A 24,529-nucleotide genomic window follows, 5' to 3' on the forward strand; every position below is an offset into this window, starting at 1 on the left:
CTTTAGAAGCTCATTTCAAGCTCGATTCTCCACCGAAAATAACATAATTTATATGGAAATGAAGCTGAGCACGAGAGGAACAAATCCATACCAAGATTAGGCCAAGTCGTGGTCTATGTGGGCCGGAAAAGTAGCCTGAAAGTGGCCAAATGGTCACAATTCTATTTTTTTTCCAGAAGTCTCATTTTCATCCCTACAGTCTCCAAATCCTACCAAAACAAGTGCAAAACCCTAACATCTTCCACAAACATCAAAAAGGAAGGGAAATAGAGTGTTTCCGAGGCCTACCTTGGTTGGAATTGACAAGCACTCGTCGAAGAAGATGATCAATAGTGGTAATGGCCACTGTGTAATGCAAGCTCCATGTTTAGGTTTGATGTTCACAATCTAAACTTAACAAAGATAGGGAAAGACAAGGTGCGATGGTGGTCCGATGGTTTAACTCGTCAGATTAGTAGTGTGGTGGTGGTTCAGTGTTACTGTGCACAGGGAGTGCAGAGAAAGTTTGAGATGAGAGAGTTTTAGAGAGATAAAGGTTCGAGAGAGTTGGAGAAAAAGTGGAAGGCTGAGACAGTGAGAGGAGACGCGGGAGTGAAGGGATGAATGGTGTGGTTCATTCATGGCCTTCTTGTCCTCTTTGTTTTCAGAGAAGAAAATGATAATGAGGGAGAGAGAGAGTTTTAAAATAATAAACTTACTAAGAGGGAGTAAGGTGTCAACAAGAGTATGGTCCAAGAGTTAATAAAAATGAGAGAGTTTGAAAGAGAAAGGAAAAGAGATTGTTGAAGGGAGAGGACACGAGACATGGTAGGAATGGGGTGTGGGCCCCACATGGCTCACAAAACAAGCCACAAAATATCTCTAAACATGAAATTACCAAATCACCATTCACGTTCGTAAATCCGTAAAATCTTCATCGTAACTCCAAATCTGATTCCGCTTATGCCCACGCGTTCATAGTGACGAGTAATATAGGATACGCTAAAATAATGTTTCATACATCTCACAATATGCTGGTCACAAAAGTCAACAACCTCGCCTCTAAGGGCATTTTCGTCAATTTGCTCTTTTAAATTTTATAAAATCGTAGAATTAGAGACGGGTTGTCACAATCTACCCACCTTAAAAAAAATTTCGTCCCCAAAATTTGAAATAAGTTACTATACATAAAATAGTAAAAAGACAGCAGAAAAATAAATATGTAAAGAAGATATCAAGTTAGAGCGGTTGCATAAAAGAAAATGTCATTCCGTCACGATAGGAGTGCAATGATTCCTCTTTCATGCCCCCGAACTCATACTTTCCTTCTCCTTTAGTACAATACTATAATATAATACTTTTTATAAAAACATAAAGTCGAAAGTATTTATATATGTATAATAACATCTCGTTAAAATAATTGTACTGAAATTAAAACTAAATATAGGATATTTTTCACCTTCGTACTTGTAGCGTCATGTACTCCGAGAATAAGTGTAGTATCTATGGGTCAAGCCCAAACAATAAATAAATGAGATAACATAAAAGGACCTACTTGTCCACTTGCTTAACAAAGCCAACGAATAAGTTATTGATATTACGGTCAGCAGCCTGCAATATCGACAATTCAGCGTTGTCTCGATAAACAAACAAAAAATTCCCGAGGGTGCAATATTATCATCTTGCCCTTCATTGGGAAATACATATAAATCATCTGATTAGCACCTCAACCACCCTCACGTATTACTCTCTCAGGTGACAACGCAAATAGCACATAATTTCCTAGATTGTAATCTCAATCATTCAAATACCTATTCGCAATACTCATCTGTCAAACATGTTCCGTGCTTAAAATCTATATACCATGGCTCAATAGTATCATAGTCAAACCAGAATAATAATTATCGACATACGCAACAAAAGCAGAGATAAGTGTCTAACATAACCAGCTAAAACTGTAAAATATACAAAATCAATATGTTCTCTAAGGTCTGGATAGTTCATCTAAAGATTGGCCGTTAGTTTGCGGGTGAAATGTGGTATGTGACAAAACTTAATACACATGGCCTTCAAGAAGGCTTCCTAAAACTTGGAAGCGAAATGCTCATCACAGTGAGATACAGTAGTGTCACGCACACTATGCACCTGAACAGTGTAATTCACAACACCTTAGCGAGTAGATTTACAGTGAATTTCTCTCGAATTTAGCAAAAAAACTATGTTGGGAAAAAGAACATCAAGAATTTGAGGGTCAAAACAAGTCTATCAATTATAGAATACAAGGTAACTGGAATTAATGCATGAAATCTTGTTATAACGATAACTTCTAGAATATTCAGTCACCAACGGTAAAGATTCATTCAGCGGAGTATTTGTTAAGTGATTGAAGAATTAATGGTCACAACTAAAAATTAGATGTCCGAGCAATTTTCCTAAACGATTTGTCTGCTTCAGAAGAAAAATCAAAGTCCAATAGGGTAGACATGTACTCAAGGTTGACTGGAATGCCTTCCGGCATAGAGGGGTGAATATGGAATCATAGTCACAGTAAATACTGATTGAAACGTCAGAATATCCGATAAATTCAAGAATGAGTAATTTTACCAAGTGGTCAAAAATGTAGTCCCTCTGGACCAAAGGAAAGCGGGTTGATTTGTCGAGTCGATCTATAATCAATAATCATTGAAACATCATCATACTCTCCACACGTATAAGATATCTCATACCGAGAGTTTATGGTGATATTCCCCATTTACATTTGGATACAAGAAGTGATTATAATCACTCGAACGATTTCTTGATGATTTGCAAATAATGTCATATCAATACTCGTAAACTCTAACTGAATTGGGATAGGACAGGCTGAAAGTGTTCAAGGGTAGATACATCTTTTACTACGATGAACAGTAATTACGTATGCACAACCGGGGTAATACACGATAGTGCAATCGTAGACGTTGATTTGGTATCTCCATCATCACTGTCAGAAATTTAGCTCTTTTCAAGATAAGGTGTATTTGAGAAGTTTGTGAGGTTGGTGAAGGTTTTAGACACGTTTCACCACAGAGAAGTGTCATTCGGTTTTCAAATGAAGATGATAATTGTTGACTCTAGGTTATGAATAAGATAGTTCATTTCGAACGATTCCAAATGTTGTGGAACAAAAGCGATACTCCATCATGCTACATCTACACAGCCAAAACATTAAGAGAAAACACCATCGTGGATTTCTGAAATTCTCAATGTTATCGAAAGGTGTGCAAAGAAGGGTAGGAAATAGACAACACCTCAGTTGTCATAACTTAAATCATATTTCACGTCTCAGCTAAATTGACTTTCCTCAACCAACATGAAAGGAAAGACACCGCTGAAAAGTCGCTAACAAACTGCCGATAAAATCAACAAGGCCAATGATATTACATAATTCACAACAATTTGTGGAATACGAATTTTTCTAAATTTGCAACCGTTTTGGAAATTGACAAGAATGTTGTCTGCTGAGATCACGTCTCCCAAGAAAAGTACCAATCTAATTAAAGTTAACAATTAAGGAATTTGGTATAAAGTTGATTGTTGGTGTTAGGGATCAACGGTTTTTAATTGTCACCCGACTTAGTTGCTAAAATCTAGGTACGATCCTAAAGTTCAGTTTTTTGCCTACAATGATGGGTTTGAGGTTCCCTAGATAAAGTGTTTGGTTGGATAAATTCCTAATCGGTAAGCTTTAGTAACTAAGTTCTCTCGATGATATAGGACTTGTTTGAAAAGACGCAAGGAAAACTGGTATAGTACGAAAAATGGATCGATGGTGTACTTCACTTCACCATTTGGTGATATCCCAGGTAAAATTTTAAGAAATGACGCCAAAAGTATACGTCATCGGAACGTACCATACTACTTTATTTCACTACGCCACGCGCTAATAGGTCTTCACAACTTTCTTGATACTCATTTCACTCTTACAACAGGAAAATAACTCGTGTCTCCATTCCAATATTTATTTGTGGAAGTGATCGGGAAAGTGACTGGTCGAAAAGGTTTTGGTTACCTAAGTGGAAAATATGGTTAAAACAACTACAAGTTTACTATTCTCCAACAAGACTTGCTCCTAAGTTTCCATGATTTAGTTTCTTCGGCTCAAGTAGTCACTGTTAATCAATCTATCAGTCGCGTTGCTAATTAACGCATTTATGATACTTTTGATATTTTTGGATATTGCTCATTACCCTGAAAATGTGAACCGACGTTCTGGCACAAAGTTATCACTCCCAGATATTAGCAGATGTCCGGTATCAGAAATCATACTGCCTAAATACTAGTTGATAGCTTCCGGATATAGGACAATATCGTCAGTTATTAGCGCCACCGTAGGCTGATTACACATTAGAGCCTACTCGGGTGGATGGTTTCACACGATTGGTAAGGACCTAGTCTGTTAGGTGGTTTCATTAATTCTAGGGAAAATACTTACTACTTCAGGGATTTCTATTAACCGTATGTATAAAAAACTCGTACACTTGTGCCTATGCTCATCGAAATGACGAGTACAACACCAAAGGAAATTCTGAAAACTAGTATTGGTTGGAAAGTCCTAAGGTCGGAAAAAGGAATTCGCTAATAATCTACTTTAGAACGTACTTAAACGAAAGTCGATCTTCCTCCTCAAGATCCAGAATGATCACTAGTGCATTTGAAAAGATTAGTGCTATCGGGGACCAAAAGTGATTGCCCCTAGATGTTATTCCGTCTAGTGCTATCCATTTAGCACCACATTATCATTCGTAACATTTCTAGAAATTTTGACAAAAACTAAAACTTCGTAGGAATTTTGATATGTGGTATACTAACGGGTATTGCCAATGAACTAAAACTATTCTTGGTTTCCTATCTCAAAATGGTGGGTAAAGATGACAAGATAATAGTAGTGGAATTGATGGGAAATTCTCCGGTGGTGCACAACTGTCGATAAATTAACCTGCTTTGAGGCCTTTAACTCATACCAAATCGGGATTTTCTTGGCAGTGAGGTTCTTTGTTTTAAATCTAAAGGCAGTTGCCAAAATATTCTTCTAGAATGTCGATAAGTCGACTAAGTCACTCAAAACTTAGAAAAAGTTAACACATTTTTCGTGCTCAACAAGGTGGCAAGATTAAAAAATTAGGCTTAAGAACCAAGAATGCTTACATCACGCGTGTGATGAATGCAATACTGCCCAAACTTATGCTCTGATACCAAATTGACACATCCCGACCTAGAATGTCCACCTGGACTTCGAATCGAGCTGTGTTGGCCAACACTAAAAGGGTGACGAAGCCATAAAGTGTAGTGATGTGGAAAATATGAATAAATTTAAACCTAAAAAGCGTTTATGAGCGGGAATGAACCCATTTCACACCTGATATCAGAGCATAAGTACATTACAGTAAAGTAGGATGAGAATTATACCATCGAAGGTAACCACCTATACCAAGATTTGCCAAGAATCCTCACCAACACGAAAGTTCAACACTAAAACCTGGAAGGGCGAAAAACAAGGGTGAGTGGGTCTAAAAACAAAGCTTTGTAAAAACCTTTTCACAAACATAATAACCCTTCACTGTAAAACAAGTATAGTTTTCAAAATATACATACTACTTATAGTAAGAAAATACTTACCGTAGCCTGCAGAATCTCAAGGATTCAATACGGCACAATATTTCGTAAGTAAGCATATTACGTCCGTAATCACATAAACTTGCATAAGCAAACATAGCATATCGAATGCTCATCGACACATGCTGACACACGAGTTCATGCAGAGATATTCTGACATGAACATGACTGGGTGTAACAATAATATACGCTCTAGTACTACAATCACATGAAGACTGGCGCTATGCACATCACATATGAGTCCTAATTGCCTATAGTAATTTAGGACATGACTGGCACCTACAATGGATCCAAAGTGAGGGTACGGTGTGATGTGCACATACACGTGAAAGCCTGACCCTAGTTTGGGCAAATACTAACACCGGTGCAGCAAACGATGAGCAGATAACATAAATATATATAGTCATGCCACAATGATTCGATGACTCTAGTCAACATAACATTATTCATAGCCGTAAATTTAGCTAAGGCATCTCGTAAGATTTATAATGATTTCCTAATTCTCATCGTTATGTTATTTTGTATAAATGTTAATTTAATTATGACAGTTATATAGAAAATTTATTGTTAGAATTATATATGGAAACTAAACAAATATATGTATATATCAAAGAAAATACCCGGGAGTGAGGGGAGGAATGGCGTGGTTCATTCATGGCCTTATTGGCCTCTCTATTTTCAGAGAAGAAAATGATAATGACGGAGAGAGAGAGTTTTAAAATAATAAACTTAGTAAGAGGGAGTGAGGTGTCAACAAGAGTATGGTCCAAGAGTTAATAAAACTGAGAGAGTTTGAAAAGAAAGGAACCAAGATTGCTGGAGGGAGAGGACATGGGACAGGGCAGGAGTGGGGTGTGGGCCCCACGTGGCTCACAAAACAAGCCACAAAATATCTCTAAACATGAAATTACCAAATCGCTCTTCAAGTTTGTAAATCCGTAAAATCTTCATCGTAACTCCAAATTCGATTCCGCTTATGCCCATGCGTTCATAGTGATGAGTATTACGATGATATGCTAAAAGAATGTTTCATACGTCTCACAATACGCTGGTCAACGAAAGTCAACAACCTCGCCTATAAGGGCATTTTTGTCAATTCACTCTTTTAAAATTGATAAAATCGTAGAATTAGGGACGGGTTGTCACATTAATGGGTACAACGTATTCTAATTTTATTATTTTTTATTTTGGAAATGTTTTACATTTAAAATTAATTAGGAGTTTAATAAGGATGTGAGTATTAAAATTCTAAATCAATTACTAATTTTTATTTTTATTTTTTAAATTATGTAATTGACATGTAAATTCAATAATACATTCATGATAAATGATGAATGTAAAACAAGGATTTGAAGACTAAATCCCAACTAACTAAAGCAAAACATGCAAATTGAAATTAAAAAATGGGACACATTGGATGCGATCCCTAATTACTAATGTTCTTTGATGGAAATCTTGGTGGTTTTTAGTTTTTTATCGAAGTCCCTGACATTAATGTAATAGTGTATTTCTATGTAGGTTATTATATTTTTAAATTAAAAATGGAATTTGTAGTTATTTATATTAATGAGAATTTAAATAAAACTCATAACTTATGGGATTAAAAATATTAAAGATGAATTATACTCTCCAATATATTGTGTGTGTGTGTGTGTATATATATATATATGGGTACGTTCATCAAAACTAACCAAAAAATTATTGTACCAAAGCATGGGTTCATTTTTCAAAAGCACAAAAAAAAAGATATTAGGATTAATAACATTATTAAAATTTTTTTTGTATTAAACTTGACATGGATACATTCTCAAATCAATAAAATAGAATGTACCCATATAAGTTTAAAAAATGGATTAGAGAAAAGATTGAATGAAATTTAATATAAAAAATGGGTACATTTTAAATTAAAAAAGGGTACATTTTTAACAAATTGGAATATTTAAGAATGGATACATATAAGATTAAAAAATTGAATTTTTTTTATAAAAATTTAATGGTTACAAACTTATTCTAATTTTATTTTTATATTTGGGAAATGCTTGAATTGAAAATTAATTAGGAGTTTAATAAGGGTGTGAGTATTAAACCTCTAAATCAATTGCTATTTTTTTTTAATAAAAATTATGTAACTTACATGTAATTCATTAATATATTAATACTAGGAACTTTGACCAAAATCTAAAAACTGATAAGGTCTAAGTCAATGAATATTAGAAACTAAGGACGTGGAAACTAATTTTTCCTAAAAAAATACATGTTTTTACAAAAGACGTGATCAAGGTATCTTGTAACTCAAGTTTACCTTTCCATGTAAATTGGGGCTCTTAAACTTCAAATTAAAGAGGAACTATCTTGTAACTCCGCTGTGGTACTTTTTAAAAAGTAGCCCACATTAGATCAACGTAGAGTGGAAACTGCGCCATGGCAAATAATGTTACCGGCAATCAAGTAATTGCGTAAACGGGAAACGCAGCATAGTTGAGCTTATCTTTAAGCACGAAAAGATGTCCCGCACAAAAACAAATCAACATGGAAGCTATAGACACGAATAGTGACGTCAGTGTTGGTTGATTAAGGTCTAAACTGTCATTTCATTTATTTTATCAAGCTGTTAGATTTTGTATAATGAGCTGTTAGAAATCAAGGGCTGAGATTAGATCAAAATGTATTAGGCTCAGATGTGAGCAAATGGCAAGATCTCATAGGTTCTTGTAATGAAGGGTTGGATGAGCTCATAGGCTCTCCTAGATTCTCTCCCTCTCTAACGATCATGTAGTTCGATTGGATGAGCTCATAACGGTCATGATATTCGAATTGCTGCAAATATACTACTAAACTTTTACAGATTCTAACAGTCAGCCCTGCCGAAAGCTTTCTCGGCAGGGCCTTTACGATGATCATTTCAAGTGGGTAAGATCGCCGGTTTAAGATGATCATGCCAGAGAATTACTTGATTTACAGACTTCAAAGATGAAAAGAATTTATCCTGCTTTTTTATTATATTTCTTGTTCTCTTTTGTCATATATATATGCATATGTGTATGAAAAGTAGTGTGGCTGATGATCACCAGGATATAGTGTACGCATAAGAAGGCATCTTTTAGCGTGGTCTGGAGAGCAGCCTAGAAGTTCAGAAGCAAAAATAAACAACATAAGAGTGCTTTGTTACAATTTACTCATTGAAGTTTGTATTAAGTCAAAGTAGGATACATGTCAACAACTAGAAATGTCACTCGAGACAAATTTACTATTTAGGAACAACTCTGTAAATGAAGCCTCAACTCAAAGAGGAGCTACCCTTGTGACTCCGCTGTCGAATGGAACCTTTTTAAAGTTTGCCAATATCATGTTAAAATACAGTGGGAAGTGGCCTACAGCAAAAATTGCTAAAGGCATGCACGTTATTGCATAAACCGGAAATGCAGCGTGTTTGAGCTTATCTTTAAGCATAAAGAAATGCCCTGCACAAAATGAAATCAACATGGAAACCATTGACACGAAGAGCAATGTCAATCCAAGCAAAAGCTTACTCGGCAGCTCTTTCCTGAAGTCCTTGTCTTGGTACCGGGACATGAGGATGGACAGGAATATGACCATGGACGTAACCGAGGAGCATAGGGCAAAGAGCGATGAGATGGCGAAAATGTCGAAAACAGGTAAGTTTTCGAGGGTTGGTCTTCCTGTAACCTCCTTGATGCCACCAGGAACAGTTGTTGCAGTTGCAAAGGCGACAGTGGCGATGAGGGCCCCCATTACGGAGCAGGACTCAGAGGCCTTGGTGAGCCATTCCCTTCCGTCTTTCACGAGCCCTTTGTGGGTTTCTTTGAAGATGTCCTTCGGAGTCTTGTTGTCGTTATTGAAGCGAACAAAGAAGTGTGGTGGCATGGAGGTCTTTACGATCTGCACATATGAGAATGGACATAGTGATTAGTTTTAAAATTTGGTAAACTTAACAATAACGAGGTTGAGTTTTAAAATTGGACAATTGTCCAACATATTATATATGTTCAATAGTTTCCATTTACAGGGAGTGATTCCAACATTCAACTAAAGTATATATAAAGTGTGTGTGTGTGTGTGTGTGTGTGTGTATCCCTTATGCCTATATTTGATTTCCCCTTTTTCTTGTTGTTGCATAAGTTTAAAGTCCTCACCTGATACCATTTGATTTCCCATTGCATTTGGAACGCAGGCCCATGATTTAGCCAAGGCTGATGGTCTCCCAACATTGCTGCGAGATGTAACACACTATTCCCTTTATCATCCACTTTGCTGAAAACGTTATCTCTCATCGAGATATTTTTCCTTAGCAAGAGCCGGTACACATGGAGTTGCCTGCTCTCCACAGCCACCTGCACTACATTCTTTCTCTCTGAGTTAATGTCACGGATGGCCACCGGAAAAAGTTCAAGTATCTTCTCCACCATTTCAGTCACACCATTTCTTGCAGCAATCAAGAAGGGTGTTTCCCTCTTTCCCATATGAAGGGTTATCTTCTCTCTCATTTCTGCCAATAATTATCCCAAGGTACATTTTATCATACACTGTAGAGATTGGCTAGCTAAATTAAGCTAGCTAGTGTCGTATTGAATCTACTTAAATTATATATCTTCGCTAGCTAAAACAAAACTATGTCTTCATAATTGAAACCCTGGTTTTTTTCTTCCTTTGATATATATATATATATATATATATATATATATATATAATTCATGCATAGAAGCTAGAGCACCAAAGCGGTTACCTTCGGCAATTTTCTTTTTATCATTCTTTGCCTTACTTTCATCTTGTCGCGGAGGATTCACAACAGGCTGTTTAGTATTGCTTCCGACTCCGAAGGTGACAACTTCATCGCCATGATCAACTTCATAAGGCCTTGTTTCATCATATTTTTTGTTTTTGTGGGATGGTGCTGCAGTCTGTGGATTCATACCGTTGTCTTCATACGCATACAAGGAAGCACGTTTGAGTAGCTCGTTCATGATTTGAACTGACCATTTGTGCTTTTGTTTCTTTTCCCTTATCCTCTTTATATACTTAGACCCTGCAATAAAAAGGGAAAAGTTTCTTGTATATGTTTATGGATGTATGCATGAGATTAAAGTACCAAGAGATTAGGATTTTTTTTTCAATACATGAACAGGTCCATACCCCATCCAAAAGCAATCAGCAATGTCGCCTTTGAGAAAAGTTTTACGAACTCAAAGCAGGTTCTGTGATGCCTCGGAATTGATTGATGTTGCTGTGCTCCAATATTTGATTGGGATCCTATTTATTATTTTGAACCAGAATAATTATTTTCTTTTTATCAGTGAACGTAATATGTATAGTACAACTCAGAGCTTATACCTGGATTTCTTCTGTTCAGAGCAACCGTAGGTCGAACTACTGGGTTCTCTGTATCTGCTGAATTTTTTCGGCTTTCTCCCTGATCATCGTCTTTCCTATTGGTAACTGCATGCAGAATATACAATTATGCTTATAGTAAACTCTATAGATTGAAAGTTTGACATTAAAATTAGTTTATCTAATATAAATTCACACACCAAGTACTTGAACCATAGTCCACACCAACCGAAAGAAGGTGATGCATGTTTGATAGTTTTCTGGATATTTGGGATTGCTTCCATCTTTCAATGTCTTCGTTAGCTCATCGTTAAAATGATCCGGTCGTTCCTCCCTTTTGAGCTTACCAACATATACATCTGCCATACAGATAAATTGAGAAGAATGAGTACTTTAACACAAAACTTATGTGATTCTAGCTTTTCGTCTTGGTATATAACACTTACAATTGTAAATGATTTTGTCCCATGGTCCAAGCCGACTACCACTTGCAAATGCATAAGACTTACTGGAAAGAAGATGAAGAGGGGAGTGTCCTTCTTCATTGACGTAAAAAACTAGTTCTTCATACAGATCGATTATCTGAAAGGCCAAATCTGTCAATCACAACAACAAAGTTGGTATTGTCAGTTGTATTCTTAATATAGAGAAACGTTCTCTTTCCAAACCGTCTGTCAACATAAGATATGTTGTAAGCTTGTAAATATTGTGTATTTATTGGATAGGAGATTCAGATTCACAATTTGTCGATTTCAAAATACATTTAGGATAAACAAATATTAGTTAGTTGATACATGGAAGTATGCAATAAATTAATCAAATTAATTAAGTGATGAGGTTAATTACCAAAGTAGTCCCTAGCAATTGCACAATGCAAGATAGTATTACCATCCTTCCTCCTGCAGTACTTGTAGCGTTGCTGATTATCATGAAGGCTGCAGATGTAGTGTAGACATAAGAAGGCAGATTTTTTACCATAGAGAGCAGCCGAGAAGAGAGGGGTCTCATTTTCTTTGTTAAGAGCACCAACCAACATGGGATGGTGTCTGGCAATGCACTCAGACATTCTCACATTCCCCATCGATGCTGCAATGTGGAGAGGGGTATTCCCTCGCTCATTTGGAACTTGAAGCAGCTCGTTTGTGGAAACCAGTTTTACTAGCTCTTCAATGTGCTCTTCTTGGCCATCGGACACTGCTACGTGTAATGCTGTGTCACCTGACTCCGTGATCTTCGCCATGTGTGCTCGAGGGTCAAGCCTATAGGTTCTAACAACTTCTTTCCATTGGCTTGTTAGGGTGATTTTGAACAAATATGTCTGCATGACCTCCATGTCCATATTCATGATCGTCATGGTAGAACTGCCACTTAATTAAACAGAAAAGAAAATGAGAAATGGCTTCTTTCCATTTACTAGTTCTTTTCATATATAAGATTCCATGAGGGCGAGAAGTAGAGGATATATATGGCATTTTCTTTTTCCTGTATCCTTTTTATTTTGACCAGTATTAATTATCTCTTCCCTTTACACTTGTTCTTTACACTTGTTTTTATGAAAGGACGATATTATTGACCAATAGTATCTCCACCCTTTACACTGTTTTTTATTTTTAAAATGATGATATTCTACTTTAATTTAATCATAATTACATAGATGAGAATTCGAACTCAGATGCATAAAGTGAGTACATTGGTCCTAAATAATGTTGCTACACCCATGTCAACTATCATTTACACTTAATTAATTTGACATGCATACGCAAACATCTCTATAATTGCATGTGGTCAATATCTTAGTGGATAGGGTGTTGGGTTTCTACCATGCATCCCGAGTTCAAAACTCCCCCTCTCCCCTAAATTATTATACAACAGTTTTTAACCCTCCTCCCTACCCGTTATAATAGTAAAACTTTAAAAAAATAAAAAGTTCTATCTTTATAATCCTTTTTCTTTTTGTCGTTCTCTCTATTACGTACTCTTTACACTTGTTTACACTTTGCTTTGACGACTTTCATGCATGTTCTGTATTCTCTACCCTTCTCATTTAGGGGATTTAGAGTCCACTAATGATCATTTCAAATGGACACGCAAGATATCACCCACGAAGCTTGATTTGGAATGACTTTTCTTGCACTACAAGTATTTGATGCTGCCACAGATTTACTTTCAAGTAAAAGGTTCTAGGTAGCTTTGGTAAGTAGTTTAGTTTACCCCTTCCCGGGCTTTATGTGTAGTTAGCAAAGTGCATATACTCAATTGACCTTGTCATAGACAAACCCGGAAAATACTTGGCTGGTAATTTAGTTTTTACGGTGACTTGCCAAATGGGTTTTCCTATTTTGTTTGTTCTAAAACAAACGAGGGATTTTTCAGTGTGACCGGCACATGAAGTGGTACACCACGTGTTACTATACAAATGGTGGGATATGTGGTGTGAGTCAACCTTGGGGAATAAAGAATGTAGAGATATTTTGGGTATATAATTATGTAATTGGTGTCCTTGTATATTTGGGATACTTGCTTCCTAGTTTGTAGGAAATTGTATAAGTTTATATATTCCTCTATGAGAGAAGAATAATATTAGAACAATAGTTTACCAAAACCTAGAATTCTATCTTGGTATCAGAACAGGTTTCGACCTGACTCTTCTCAACAAACCCTAAACACCATACATACCCTAGCTGTCGAAACTCTGGTTCATCAAATATTGAACCTATAAATCATATCCCGTAGCCTTTGGAATCAACAAAGCTACAATTTGGTAAACCTATTAGTGCAATGGCAGAGGAAAAAGTTGGCGCCATAATCCCCTTGCAACCCGTGCATGTTCAGGGGTGAGTCTACCAATATCAATGCCATTCCATTTGGGTTTCGGTTGAGTGACTTGAACTTCAAGGTTTGGTCCAAGATGATGGAGGTCCACGCTGCAGGTCTTGGGAAGCAGGGCTACTTAACGGGTAAAATCTCGGTTGTTGATAAAGATGATCCAGGGTTTGTAAAGTGGTCAACTGAAGATGCCATAGTGCGGGGTGTGGTTGCTCAAAACCATGGAACCACACCTACTTGGCCTCTTTATAGACTTGCCTACGGCCAAAGATATATGGGAGAGTGTTACTCAGATGTTCTACAATGGTTCCGATAAGTCACAATATTATGAATTCTGGTGCAAGGCTACACGGATGAGACAAGACCGTCGTCCAATCAATCTATATTTCACCGAACTAAAGGGTGTTTGGTAGGATCTAGACAAGAGATGTCCTTTCCGCATGGTGTGTGGAGTGGGCCTGAAAACTCGAAAAGCAGAAGTTGAAAAAGATAGGGTGTACAACTTTTTCGCCAGATTAGATAGTGGTTTTGACCAAGTTTGGAGTGAGATTCTAAGGATGAAACATATCCCCGAAATCGAAGAATGCTTTAGTTTGGTACGACAAGAATCCCAAAGAGAGGCCACTATGACGGGAACAAAAACTACAATGGCAGTACCCCCTATGGCTATGGTAACCAAGGCATCCAGTTCTCATCCACAGTTTAATGGAAGTGCTCAACCATCCCGTACCCAGGAGGATATAGATAAAAACAAACTCTATTGCAATCACTGTAATGGAACAAGACATACTGAGGAAACCTGTTTTGAAATTCATGGCTACCCAGATTGGTACTAGGAAAAGAAGAAGGAATTAAAGGCACGGGGAATAAGAGGACGAGACAAGCTCGAGTGGTAGCTATTAGACCTGGAGCAGCGTGCAATGAACTAGGGGACCAAACTTGATAGGGCCCGAGGGATTGCTGCTGTTGCAGTAAGTCAGCCATGGCCCACTTCATTTAACCCAATCACAGCAGCCCAAGCTGCAAGGCCTGCTCAGCGTCCAAAGAAGGTGAAACCGGTCTACTTCTATCCTTAATCAATCAAATCTCCATGGGTGATAACTCGAAAGATTCAGGTAAAATCGGTAAGGTTTTAATAACATCCACCAAAAGAGATACTGGTTGGATCATCATTATTCTATCATATGACTTCACCATCTAAAGAATAGGTCATTACTGCCAACGATGATGTTGCTCCTGTAACAGAAGCGAGTTCTATTTCCCTTACTCTATCTTTGTTTATTCATAACGAACTACTTGTTCCGTCATTATCCAATCATCTACTTTCTATTGGTCAAGTTACTGAGCAATTAGATTGTGATGTGCTAATGTTTCCCACTTTTTGCCTACTTCAGGATATCCAGACTCAGGCGATAATTGGGCGTGGTACTAAGAGGATAGGGTTATATTATGTTGTTGATGTATCGGCAAGTCGAGTAAATCAAGTACGCAGCAGTCATTCAAACAAGAATAAGATAGTCTGGTTATGGCATCGTCGATTAGGGCATGCATCTTTTGGTTATTTAAAAAAATTGCTTCCATCTTTATTTCATGGCGTTTCAAACTCTGATTTCCAGTGTAATGATTGCATTCTTGCAAAAATTCATCGTATTTCTTATCTTTTGAGTTTCAATAAAAGAATAGTTCCTTTTGAGTTAGTGCATTCTGATGTGTGGGGGCGTTCTCCAGTAGCTACTAATCATGGGATTCGTTGGTTTGTTATTTTTGTGGATGACTGCACCAGAATATAATGGCTTTATATTATGAAACATGAAAGTGATGTTGGACAAAATTTTCACCAGTTTGACTGCATGGTTAAAAATCAATACTCTCTTCCCTTTAAGGTTCTCAGGTCCGATAATGGCGGAGAATATCTCAATAGCAAAGTTTCTCAATATTTTTAGGAGCACGGCATTCTTCATGAGACTACCTGCCCATAAACCCCACAACAAAATGGTGTTGCTGAACGCAAAAATAGACACATTTTGGAAACCACTTAAGCACTCCTTATTGGTGCTCACGCTCTTCACTCCTCACTCTTATTAGGTGGATGCCGTCAAATACTCCGTTTATCTAATGAACTGAATGCCCTCTCGAGTGCATAATTTTCTCACTCCTATGAAAGTTTTTGCTGATCATGTGACGTTACCATTTTCCCTTCATTTATCACCACGTATCTTTGATTGTGTGGCCTATGTGCACCTCCATAACAATCAACGTAGTAAATTGGATCCATGTGCAGTTCGATGTATTTTTCTAGGATTTAATGGTCAGCAAAAGGGGTGTTGGTGCTATCACCCTCCTACCAAGCATATGTATGTCACTATAGATGTTACATTTTCCGAGCATAAGATGTTTTTTCTTACTGACCACACCTACTATAATCTTTAGGGGGAGATGAGCACATAAGATTATAGTTGGATTGATCTTCCAACTCAATAGCAGCGAGAGCGTGACATCTGCGGTAATGGAATCTACCGTGACCCAACAGTGGGTTTGAGTGACTGTCGTGACCCAACAGTGGGTTTGAGTGACTACCGTGTGCCCAATAGCATACGTGAGCCCAATCTGGGATACTGCGCCCTTTGACTCACAATTTGGACAGCCCAAGCACTTCAAGAAATAACCCTTCTCTAGTTATACCCGTCCATATGCCCGAGGATATCCTTGAGGTAAGTTTGTCCCAATCTGATGTAGCTTATAATTTGACGAACATTGAGAGTACTTATGTATTGCCTCCTAGATAAAATCGTGGGAAACCTCCTGACAGGTACTTTCCAGATGGAAAAGTGAGATATGCAATTGCAAAGTATGTTTCTACGCATCGACTATCTTCCAAGTATCAAGCATTGGTGAATACAATGGATGGAATTAAAATTCCAACGAAAGTGGAAGAAGCTTTGCGTGATCCTTGATGGACAGAATCAATGGAGGTCGAAATGAAGGCTTTACAAAAAAAAAATGGAACTTAGAGCGTGGAGCCACTACCCCAAGGAAAAAGATCAGTGGGATGCAAATGGGTGTTCACCATCAAACACAAAGCAGATGGAACCATTGACATATACAAGGCAAGGTTGGTTGCTAAGGGATACACATAGACTTTTGGAGTAGATTATTAGGAAACATTTGCTCCAGTAGCAAAGATGAACATTATACGGGTTCTTTTGTCTTTAGCTGCTAATTTTGATTGGCCGTTGAAACAATTTGATGTAAAAAATGCTTTTCTTCACAGAGATCTGGAAGAAAAAGTATACATGGAGCTTCCACCTGGGTATGAAGTGCATAATAGAATAAGTAAGGTGTGTAGACTGTGAAAGGCTCTTTATAGACTCAAACAATCGCCGAGAGCCTGGTTTGGAAGATTCACTGATGCAATGAAATGCAGATCAAACTTTGTTTATCAAACGCATGGGAGAAAAGGTTACCTTATTGATAATATATGTGGATGATATGGTAGTCACAGGTAATGATACAGAAGAGATGGAGAGACTACATGTGTATCTCTCTACGGAGTTTGAGATGAAAGATTTATGAGGTTTGAAATACTTCTTAGGAATTGAAGTTGCTCGTTCCCGTGATAGTATTTATCTATCTCAACGAAAGTATGTTCTGGATCTTTTGTCTGAGACAGAGATGTTGGCATGTAAACCGGCAGAAACACCTATAGTTCAAAATCATCATTTGGCGATATACCCGGACCAAGTCCCAGCAAACAGGGAAAGATACCAGAAGTTAGTAGGAAGGTTGATTTACTTGTCTCTCACGAAACCATATATTGCATATGATGTTAGTGTAGTAAGTCAATTTATGCACTCTCCTAGTAAGGACCACATGGCTGCAGTAATGCGAATATTGAGTTATTTGAAAGGAGCACTTGGAAAAGGATTGATTTTCATAAAATATGGGCATTTGGAGGTCAAAGGGTACACTGATGCTGATTGGGCTGGGAATATTACTGATAGACGCTCTACATCAGGGTACTTTACATTTGTTGTAGGAAATCTTGTGACTTGGAGGAGCAAGAAACAAAATGTGGTTGCTAGGTCAACAGTAGAGGCCGAATATCGTGGTATGGCACATGGGATTTGTGAGTTATTATGGTTGATGATTCTTCTTACAGAGATTAGGTTCAAGCCACGTGGAGCTATGCTATTGTATTGTGATAATCAGGATACGCGAGAAATAGCTAATGATCCGGTTCAGCATGATTGTACAAAACATGTTGGGGTGGATAGACATTTTATCAAAGAAAAGTTGGATGTCAACTTAGTTGAAATTCCATACGTAAGATCTGAGGACTAGTTGGCCGACGTGTTAACTCATGCAGTGTCAGCAAAAGTGTTTCAAGACTCACTGGACAAGTTGGGTCTAGGAGATATCTATGCACCAACTTGAGGGAGAGTGTTGCATGAGTCAACCTTGGGGAATAAGGAATGTAGAGATATTTTGGGTATATAATTATGTAATTGGTATCCTTGTATATTTGGGATACTTGTTTCCTAGTTTGTAGGAGATTGTATAAGTTTATATATTCCTCTATGAGAGAAGAATAATATCAGAACAATATTTTACCAAAACCTAGAATTCTATCTGGATATATGTGTTAAAAAGTTAATAACTTAAAAATAAATTTTTCCACTAGTTACATAAAAACACGTGGTGTACCATCCATGTTCCCATCATAATGAAAATTTTCTCAAAACAAACAGTGAGTCTTGGGCATCATTTTTAGTTGTGACGAGAAGATGGATGGTACACCACGTGTTTTTATGTAAGTGGTGGAAAATTTTGATTTTTAAGTTATAAATCTTTTAACACACATAACCCACCATTTATATAGGGACACATGATGTGACGGTCACACTGAAAAATCTCTCGAGTCTTGGGACATTGTTTTTTTTTTTCCGAAGCTCCAAGTCGCTAGCTAGATCTTTTGGCTTTTCTAATTAATTACTGCATTTAGGACCAGTTTTTTATTGGAATTTTTTAAGCCTTTGGCAGCTTATCAACTTATCTGAATTTCTGTCAAATTGTAAGAACTTATTCCACTCCACACACATCACAGATAATCCAAAAACATTATTAGTATAAAGATCCCTCCAAAATACTAATACATTATTAGCTCGAAACAAAAAATAAATAAAAGAGCTTCGTAAGCATGAGCACACCAATTTGATAAAACTCTGGAAACCATAATCATACTGCTAAGACGTTGAGCTTGAGCGTGAGTTTATGCCCTAATGAACTCCACAGGATCAAGCTTTGCTGGAGAAATATCAGGATCACCAACAATGGCAACCAACCATGCCCCAACCATGCCCCGTGGATTGTCGTCCAACATGTCCATGTGCCCATAGTCCTTGACAACAAAATGTGCACATGGGGGTTTGCATTCATAGAAGAACTCCTTGTGGTTCTGTTTGGGCCCAAAATATCAGTTTGGGCCGAGTATAGAATTATTCTCGGCCCAGAAGGCCTTACGACAGGGTTATCAGGGATCGTTTAGTTCTGGATCGGTTAGGTCGTGGGCTTCCAAACCTGGGTCGGTCAAGTCATGCTGCAAGACGAGTCGAATCCTGGTGCAATGAGGAGTCTCGGCAAGATTAATAACCCGGAAGTGAATCCGGCTCAATAAAGGACTAGGTTCACAATTATAGTGAAAATATGACTGGTCGAGTTGGTGTTTGATCAGGAGAAGAAGACCTACTCCGAGTAGGGTTTTAACTCGACCTTAAAGGTATCCAGTGCTATAAATAGAGGGGGTTGTGCATCATTGAAAGCCCTTCCAATTCAACACACAACTGCCCTGCGCAAACTCTCTCAACAACTTTGAGATTTTTATTTTCTCTTTTCGCTGACACATCTTCCGTTGGCATAAATAGCACTGTGAAAGCAACCGGTGATATCTTAAGTCGTCATAGATAGCTCTGTCGTCGTAGAATCAGCCGATCTCGCAGTATCTTTCGTTGGCATCAACAACACTGCAACGAAGACGGTTGGTTACTTATCCAAGTCTCAGTCGAGAAGGATTTCTAAATCTTTATTGATTGAGGTCATCTCATTAGCCTTCTCGGCGAAGTAAGGTGTTACAGTTTACTGAGCTCGGCGCATTGCACGTCGAGTTATTTTATGATTGGATACTCTCAAGTGGGATTTAGAGTTCGGCATTCAGACGGCCGAACCACGTTCACTATTAAGACTTATATTCGCTTTGAGTATTTGTGCCCTTACACTTTGGTGTCGATTCGGCGTGAGTTTACTCTGACGAATAACATCACTGTGACCGAATCCGACGACAGCGATTCGTGAACTTCGTAAGAATAGTAGCCTTGTCTTCAGGTTCGAGAACCTAAGAGGCCGAGACGTGTTCCTTCCTCGGTCGCAATCGCAAGACACAGAAGTCAGCCGCGCACCCAACGCAACATCAATAAATTTACTCCTCGGCTGAGCTCGGTCGACGAGTTGGCACGCCCCGCATTCACCAAATGACGTAGTTAGCTTATAGATTACTCGGCCTACACGCCATGTAGGCTTGGTAGTTTTTAGGGTCAACAGGTTCACGCCATCTGGGGCACATGGTTGTGCCATGCAAGCATTTTGGTTCCGGTCTCAGTCCAGTCCCGATCACTACGACCGGAATCGAGAGGTTGAACGATTGAGGGGAATAGGTGAGAATATGGGAATATGTTCTGCAGTGTTGGTCAGCACCCGCCACAGGGTCAATGCCTATGAGGACTGATATTTTGAGGGAGAGTGAAGATTTGGCATGCCCAAGTGCTGTTGCAAATGCTGTTTTCCCACCTTTGCTGCGGCCTGATAGAGCAAATTTGGTGAAGTCTGCTACAACATTTTCTGGCAGCAGGGATTGGAGGCCTTTTGGTAACCAGTTTATGACTTTTGCCCCTAATTCGATTTCCTCAGGTCCACTTGGAGGTACATACCCACATAACTAATCAAAATGACAAGCTCACAAATTAATTTTGTTGTCAGACGATGTATTAAAACTACGAAAATTGGCCAAAATAATCCTAATTTATTTTTTCAAATCATGAAATGATCATTTTTTTTTAAATATGGTCGATATTTGATGGATAGGTGTTTAATACATGATTGCTATGTAGTCAGTATTGCATCACTATTATTTGATTTATTTTTTTTTATCTGTTTAGCAATTTGGATTTAATTTCTGATCATTTAATAAATTTTCCTTAAAACTAAAAGTTTGTTTGGAAGTTCATTTAAAATGGTGAAAAATATTTTTAGATAGGGTAATATTAGGGAAACTTAATTTGTAGACTAAATTTGCAAATTAAGTAATTTGTCACCAATACGAAATAAACATGTTAATTAACACTTAAGTAATATCGAATCATCAACTTTCATGTTATTTAGGTTACAAAATTTGGTCAACAAATTTAGTCTCCCTCGCATATTATCCTTTTAGGGTTTAGGGTTTAAGGTTTAGGGTATAGGTAATTAAAGCACACTAAACAAAAGTTCTTATAGGCATAAAAGCATTTTCAAACACTCATGACCCTTTTGTTGTAGTAGATTAGAGCTCAAATATTAAGGACGATAATTGTTGAAGTAGGAAAAAAAATTACACTATATGGCCTTAATATAGAATATTGTAAGACAATAGTACCTGAGGTGCTACAGCTACGAATCCATGAGAAGCTATGTGCTGGAGTAACTCTTTATAGAAATAGTTGCTGAGGTAGAAGCCGTGATGAAGCAAGATTACAGGGTAGGTGCCGGCAACTGTCGGTGTAACGATGAACAAGGGCTTTGGAGGTGCTGAAGAATCAAAGCAGGAAGACAGTGGCGTCTCCTCTGTGATGCATTTGAAGGTGCAATTTCCTTGATAAAAAAACAGATGTAGCAGCTGACTTAAATTTTTCCACAAGTGCCATGGGGCTCATTGTATGTGAGTACTACGTAATGTGAGCCTACTAGTTCTTTCTTATAGTGAACCAATGGTTGGGCAGCAAATATGGGAAGATCAGTTTGAACTTGGCTGAAAAACTTGAGAAACAAATTGCATGTGATGAAATAAAGAGGGAAGCGATTTTGTCACACCTTGCCTAATAAGAACAAGGCAATTGAAAGGGAAAGGCCTTGCCCTTGAGTAACACATGGAAAATGCAAAGCTGTTGTTAAGTCGTAGGTCTACTCGGAGAGGTCGTAATAAACAAGAATGGGGACTACTAGGCTTTTGTATCGTAGTAATAATTTGTGAGGTCCAAATCAAGTGGGGCTAACCCTGAAAGTACACTACCAGTATACCTGTCACCTTGTGTGAGAGGCTGAGGGCCAATTTCAGAATTTTTGTCCCCTATGCCATGTACCCGGCCGGTGCTGATATTTTCTTTTTCATTTTCCTTTCTACTTTTAAATTGTACAAAGGATGCAATTGCTATTAGGTTGATATTATAGGAGGTGGATTGTCTCCTTCCCATTTCCATACTTTTTTCATCTTTTCCTGTTTATGTGGTAACGATTAAGTCACGTCAATATTTTATATTAATTTTTTATAAAAATAATAAAACAAAAAGTAATAAGAATATAAAATGTTAACGTGACTTAACCGTGACCACACAAAACAGAAGGAGATGGGAAGAGTATGAAAATGGGAGGACAGACAATCCACCTCCTATATTATATGCATACTTGTACCTCATTCACCTATTATTTAGTCATGTTTTGTGCTAGATTGTTGGATGTAATGTGTTTTGTGAGAATTTTATAGAAAATATGGATTGAGAACAAAATGTAGATTTAAGTAAAAATACGAGAATACCTGAAGAATTACGAGTTTGGTTGCTATTATGTGCCGTTTGGACCTATGCAAGTAAATTTGGCTGATCAAGGAACAAAATCCAAAGAGGATTAGGAGTGGTGCCGTGTTCAAAGAGGAAAGGGAAAAAAGCTTTGATTTTGTTTGCGAACGAAGACTTGAATCCAAATCCAAATTGGATTAGCTAGTTATTACCCTAATTCTAAAGGTTTGTGACATATATAGAGAGAGGGTGTGGGAATTCTTTCTCACCACCACCAATTCATATTTTCCACCAAAAATACAACAAGGAGTCGACGTTGCATTGCTTTGGAGCCGAGTTGGAGTTTCAATAATTCTTCTATGCCATTATTCAACCATGTCTATCCTTGGTCGGTCATAACAACTAGGCTACATCTTAGCCCCCAAAAAAAAATGTTCATGATCGATCATTATACATGGTTGAATTTGATGGCATGGAAGAATTCTTGAAACTACAACTCGGCTCCTTGTATTTTTGGTGGAAGATATGAATTGGTGGTGGTGAAAATGAATTGGTGATGAGTATGACAAGGTGACGGTAGAAGAAATGATTGTTGTGTTTGGCTCATATATTTGTGAGTAATTATGAGTCATGTGTTGACAACAATTGAAGACATGATGACTACCACAAGCAAAGGTATACTTTATAGACTAGGTATAGACTTTGGTGCATGCTAGGTTGGCTAGGTAATAATTATGTCATGTGAACTTAAGACTTTTTGGTCTTGGTTGTTGGCATAGTTGCTAGTGTATGCCTATAACTAGATGCAATATTTGTGCATTTAGTAATGCTTAGAAAGTGGGAAGGTAAGCATCATAGAAGCATCCAAGGGGGGAGCATCCGGCTCTCCCATGGGAAAGGTTGAACATGGGTTGAGAGAAAATCAAGAGAGCTAGAGTGAAAAGTATTCAAGTGAAAGAACTCTTGGGGTAGAAAGAACTTTTGGGGTAGAGTGAGGCTCTTGAGAAAATTCTATGAGTGGGTGTGCAAGGGATTCGGGATTGGGTTATGTTGATTTAACTCATGTGTACTTGTACTGTTATTCTCATAGTGAAGAGCAATATCTCTCCGGGGACGTAGGCATGTTTTTGCCGAACCTTGTAAATTTCTCAGTGTCTTTATTTCTTGTATTTTATTCTGTTCAACTGAGTGTGATTTGGTGAGGTTGTAATCTGAATCTCGTTTCCACACTAACGAACGGGCCAAGGCACAACAATTGGTATCAGAGCATCGTTGGAGGCTTGGTTCGTTGGAGGTCCAGATTTGTTGTTTACCATGGAATTTTCAGTTGAGCAGTTTAATGGGAGAGGCGGTTTTACTCTTGGTAAAGGAGAGTAATGGAAGCCTGAAGAAATGGAAGCCGTGTTCAGGGATGCTTGGATCAACTGCGAAAGTTGATGTTGAGGAAGAAGAAAAAGGCCTCTTTCTTCTTACCTCACTTTCAGATTCGTACGAGAACCTTGTGAAACTTTACTGCATGGAAAGATACAGTAAGTTTGGAGCAGGTGCAAGCTTCTTTGGTGTGGAATGATACACAAAGAAGACCATGGATGATGGTGGGCACAAGACTGCTTAAGCTATTCAAGGTTGGAATCGTGGAAGAAAATTGGAAAGAGGATTTGAGAGAGACACCAGGTTCAGATCCGGTTCCGGAGGCAAGGGTCCACAGTGCTACGGTGCAAGGCCGGGTGGTAGCAAGTTTGTGGCATAAGGCTTCAAGTATGCCCTCTAGGTACTCGAAGCAACATTTTTCCTGGTGATGTTTAATCTCAAGTGTTGCAGGGGTTTTGCAACAGATGGAGCTATGGGATTCACAGGTGATGAGATGGTCCTGAGGTAGGAGGAAGTGTGGAAATTTTGTCTGGCTC

General features: G+C 38.0%; 2 protein-coding genes across 3 annotated transcripts; both read right to left on the reverse strand.

Annotated features, from left to right (window-relative positions):
- Positions 1 to 8,796: 8,796 nt before the first annotated feature.
- Positions 8,797 to 21,535, reverse strand: LOC126588673 (uncharacterized). Of its 2 annotated transcripts, none has more exons than XM_050253781.1 (9): positions 21,488 to 21,535; positions 11,824 to 12,338; positions 11,424 to 11,573; positions 11,178 to 11,336; positions 10,981 to 11,085; positions 10,783 to 10,899; positions 10,376 to 10,675; positions 9,786 to 10,138; positions 8,797 to 9,531 (listed from the first exon to the last, which is right to left on the reverse strand). In XM_050253781.1, exons 2-9 carry the CDS (start codon positions 12,329 to 12,331, stop codon positions 8,914 to 8,916), a joined length of 2,310 nt encoding a protein of 769 aa, XP_050109738.1. In that variant the 5' UTR covers positions 12,332 to 12,338; positions 21,488 to 21,535; the 3' UTR covers positions 8,797 to 8,913. The 2 variants fall into 2 exon arrangements, with proteins under 2 accessions (XP_050109738.1, XP_050109739.1); XM_050253782.1 differs by having other exon boundaries at positions 11,824 to 12,344; positions 21,488 to 21,517.
- LOC126590478 (chlorophyllase-1-like) lies at positions 19,073 to 22,301 on the reverse strand. The gene is made up of 4 exons (XM_050255927.1): positions 22,121 to 22,301; positions 21,488 to 21,675; positions 20,396 to 20,791; positions 19,073 to 19,258 (listed from the first exon to the last, which is right to left on the reverse strand). The coding sequence occupies exons 1-4, from the start codon at positions 22,299 to 22,301 to the stop codon at positions 19,073 to 19,075; spliced, it is 951 nt and encodes a 316-aa protein (XP_050111884.1).
- Between the last annotated feature and the right edge of the window lie 2,228 nt (positions 22,302 to 24,529).

This window comes from Malus sylvestris, chromosome 11, assembly GCF_916048215.2.
Source record: "Malus sylvestris chromosome 11, drMalSylv7.2, whole genome shotgun sequence".
Classification (NCBI taxonomy): domain Eukaryota; kingdom Viridiplantae; phylum Streptophyta; class Magnoliopsida; order Rosales; family Rosaceae; genus Malus; species Malus sylvestris.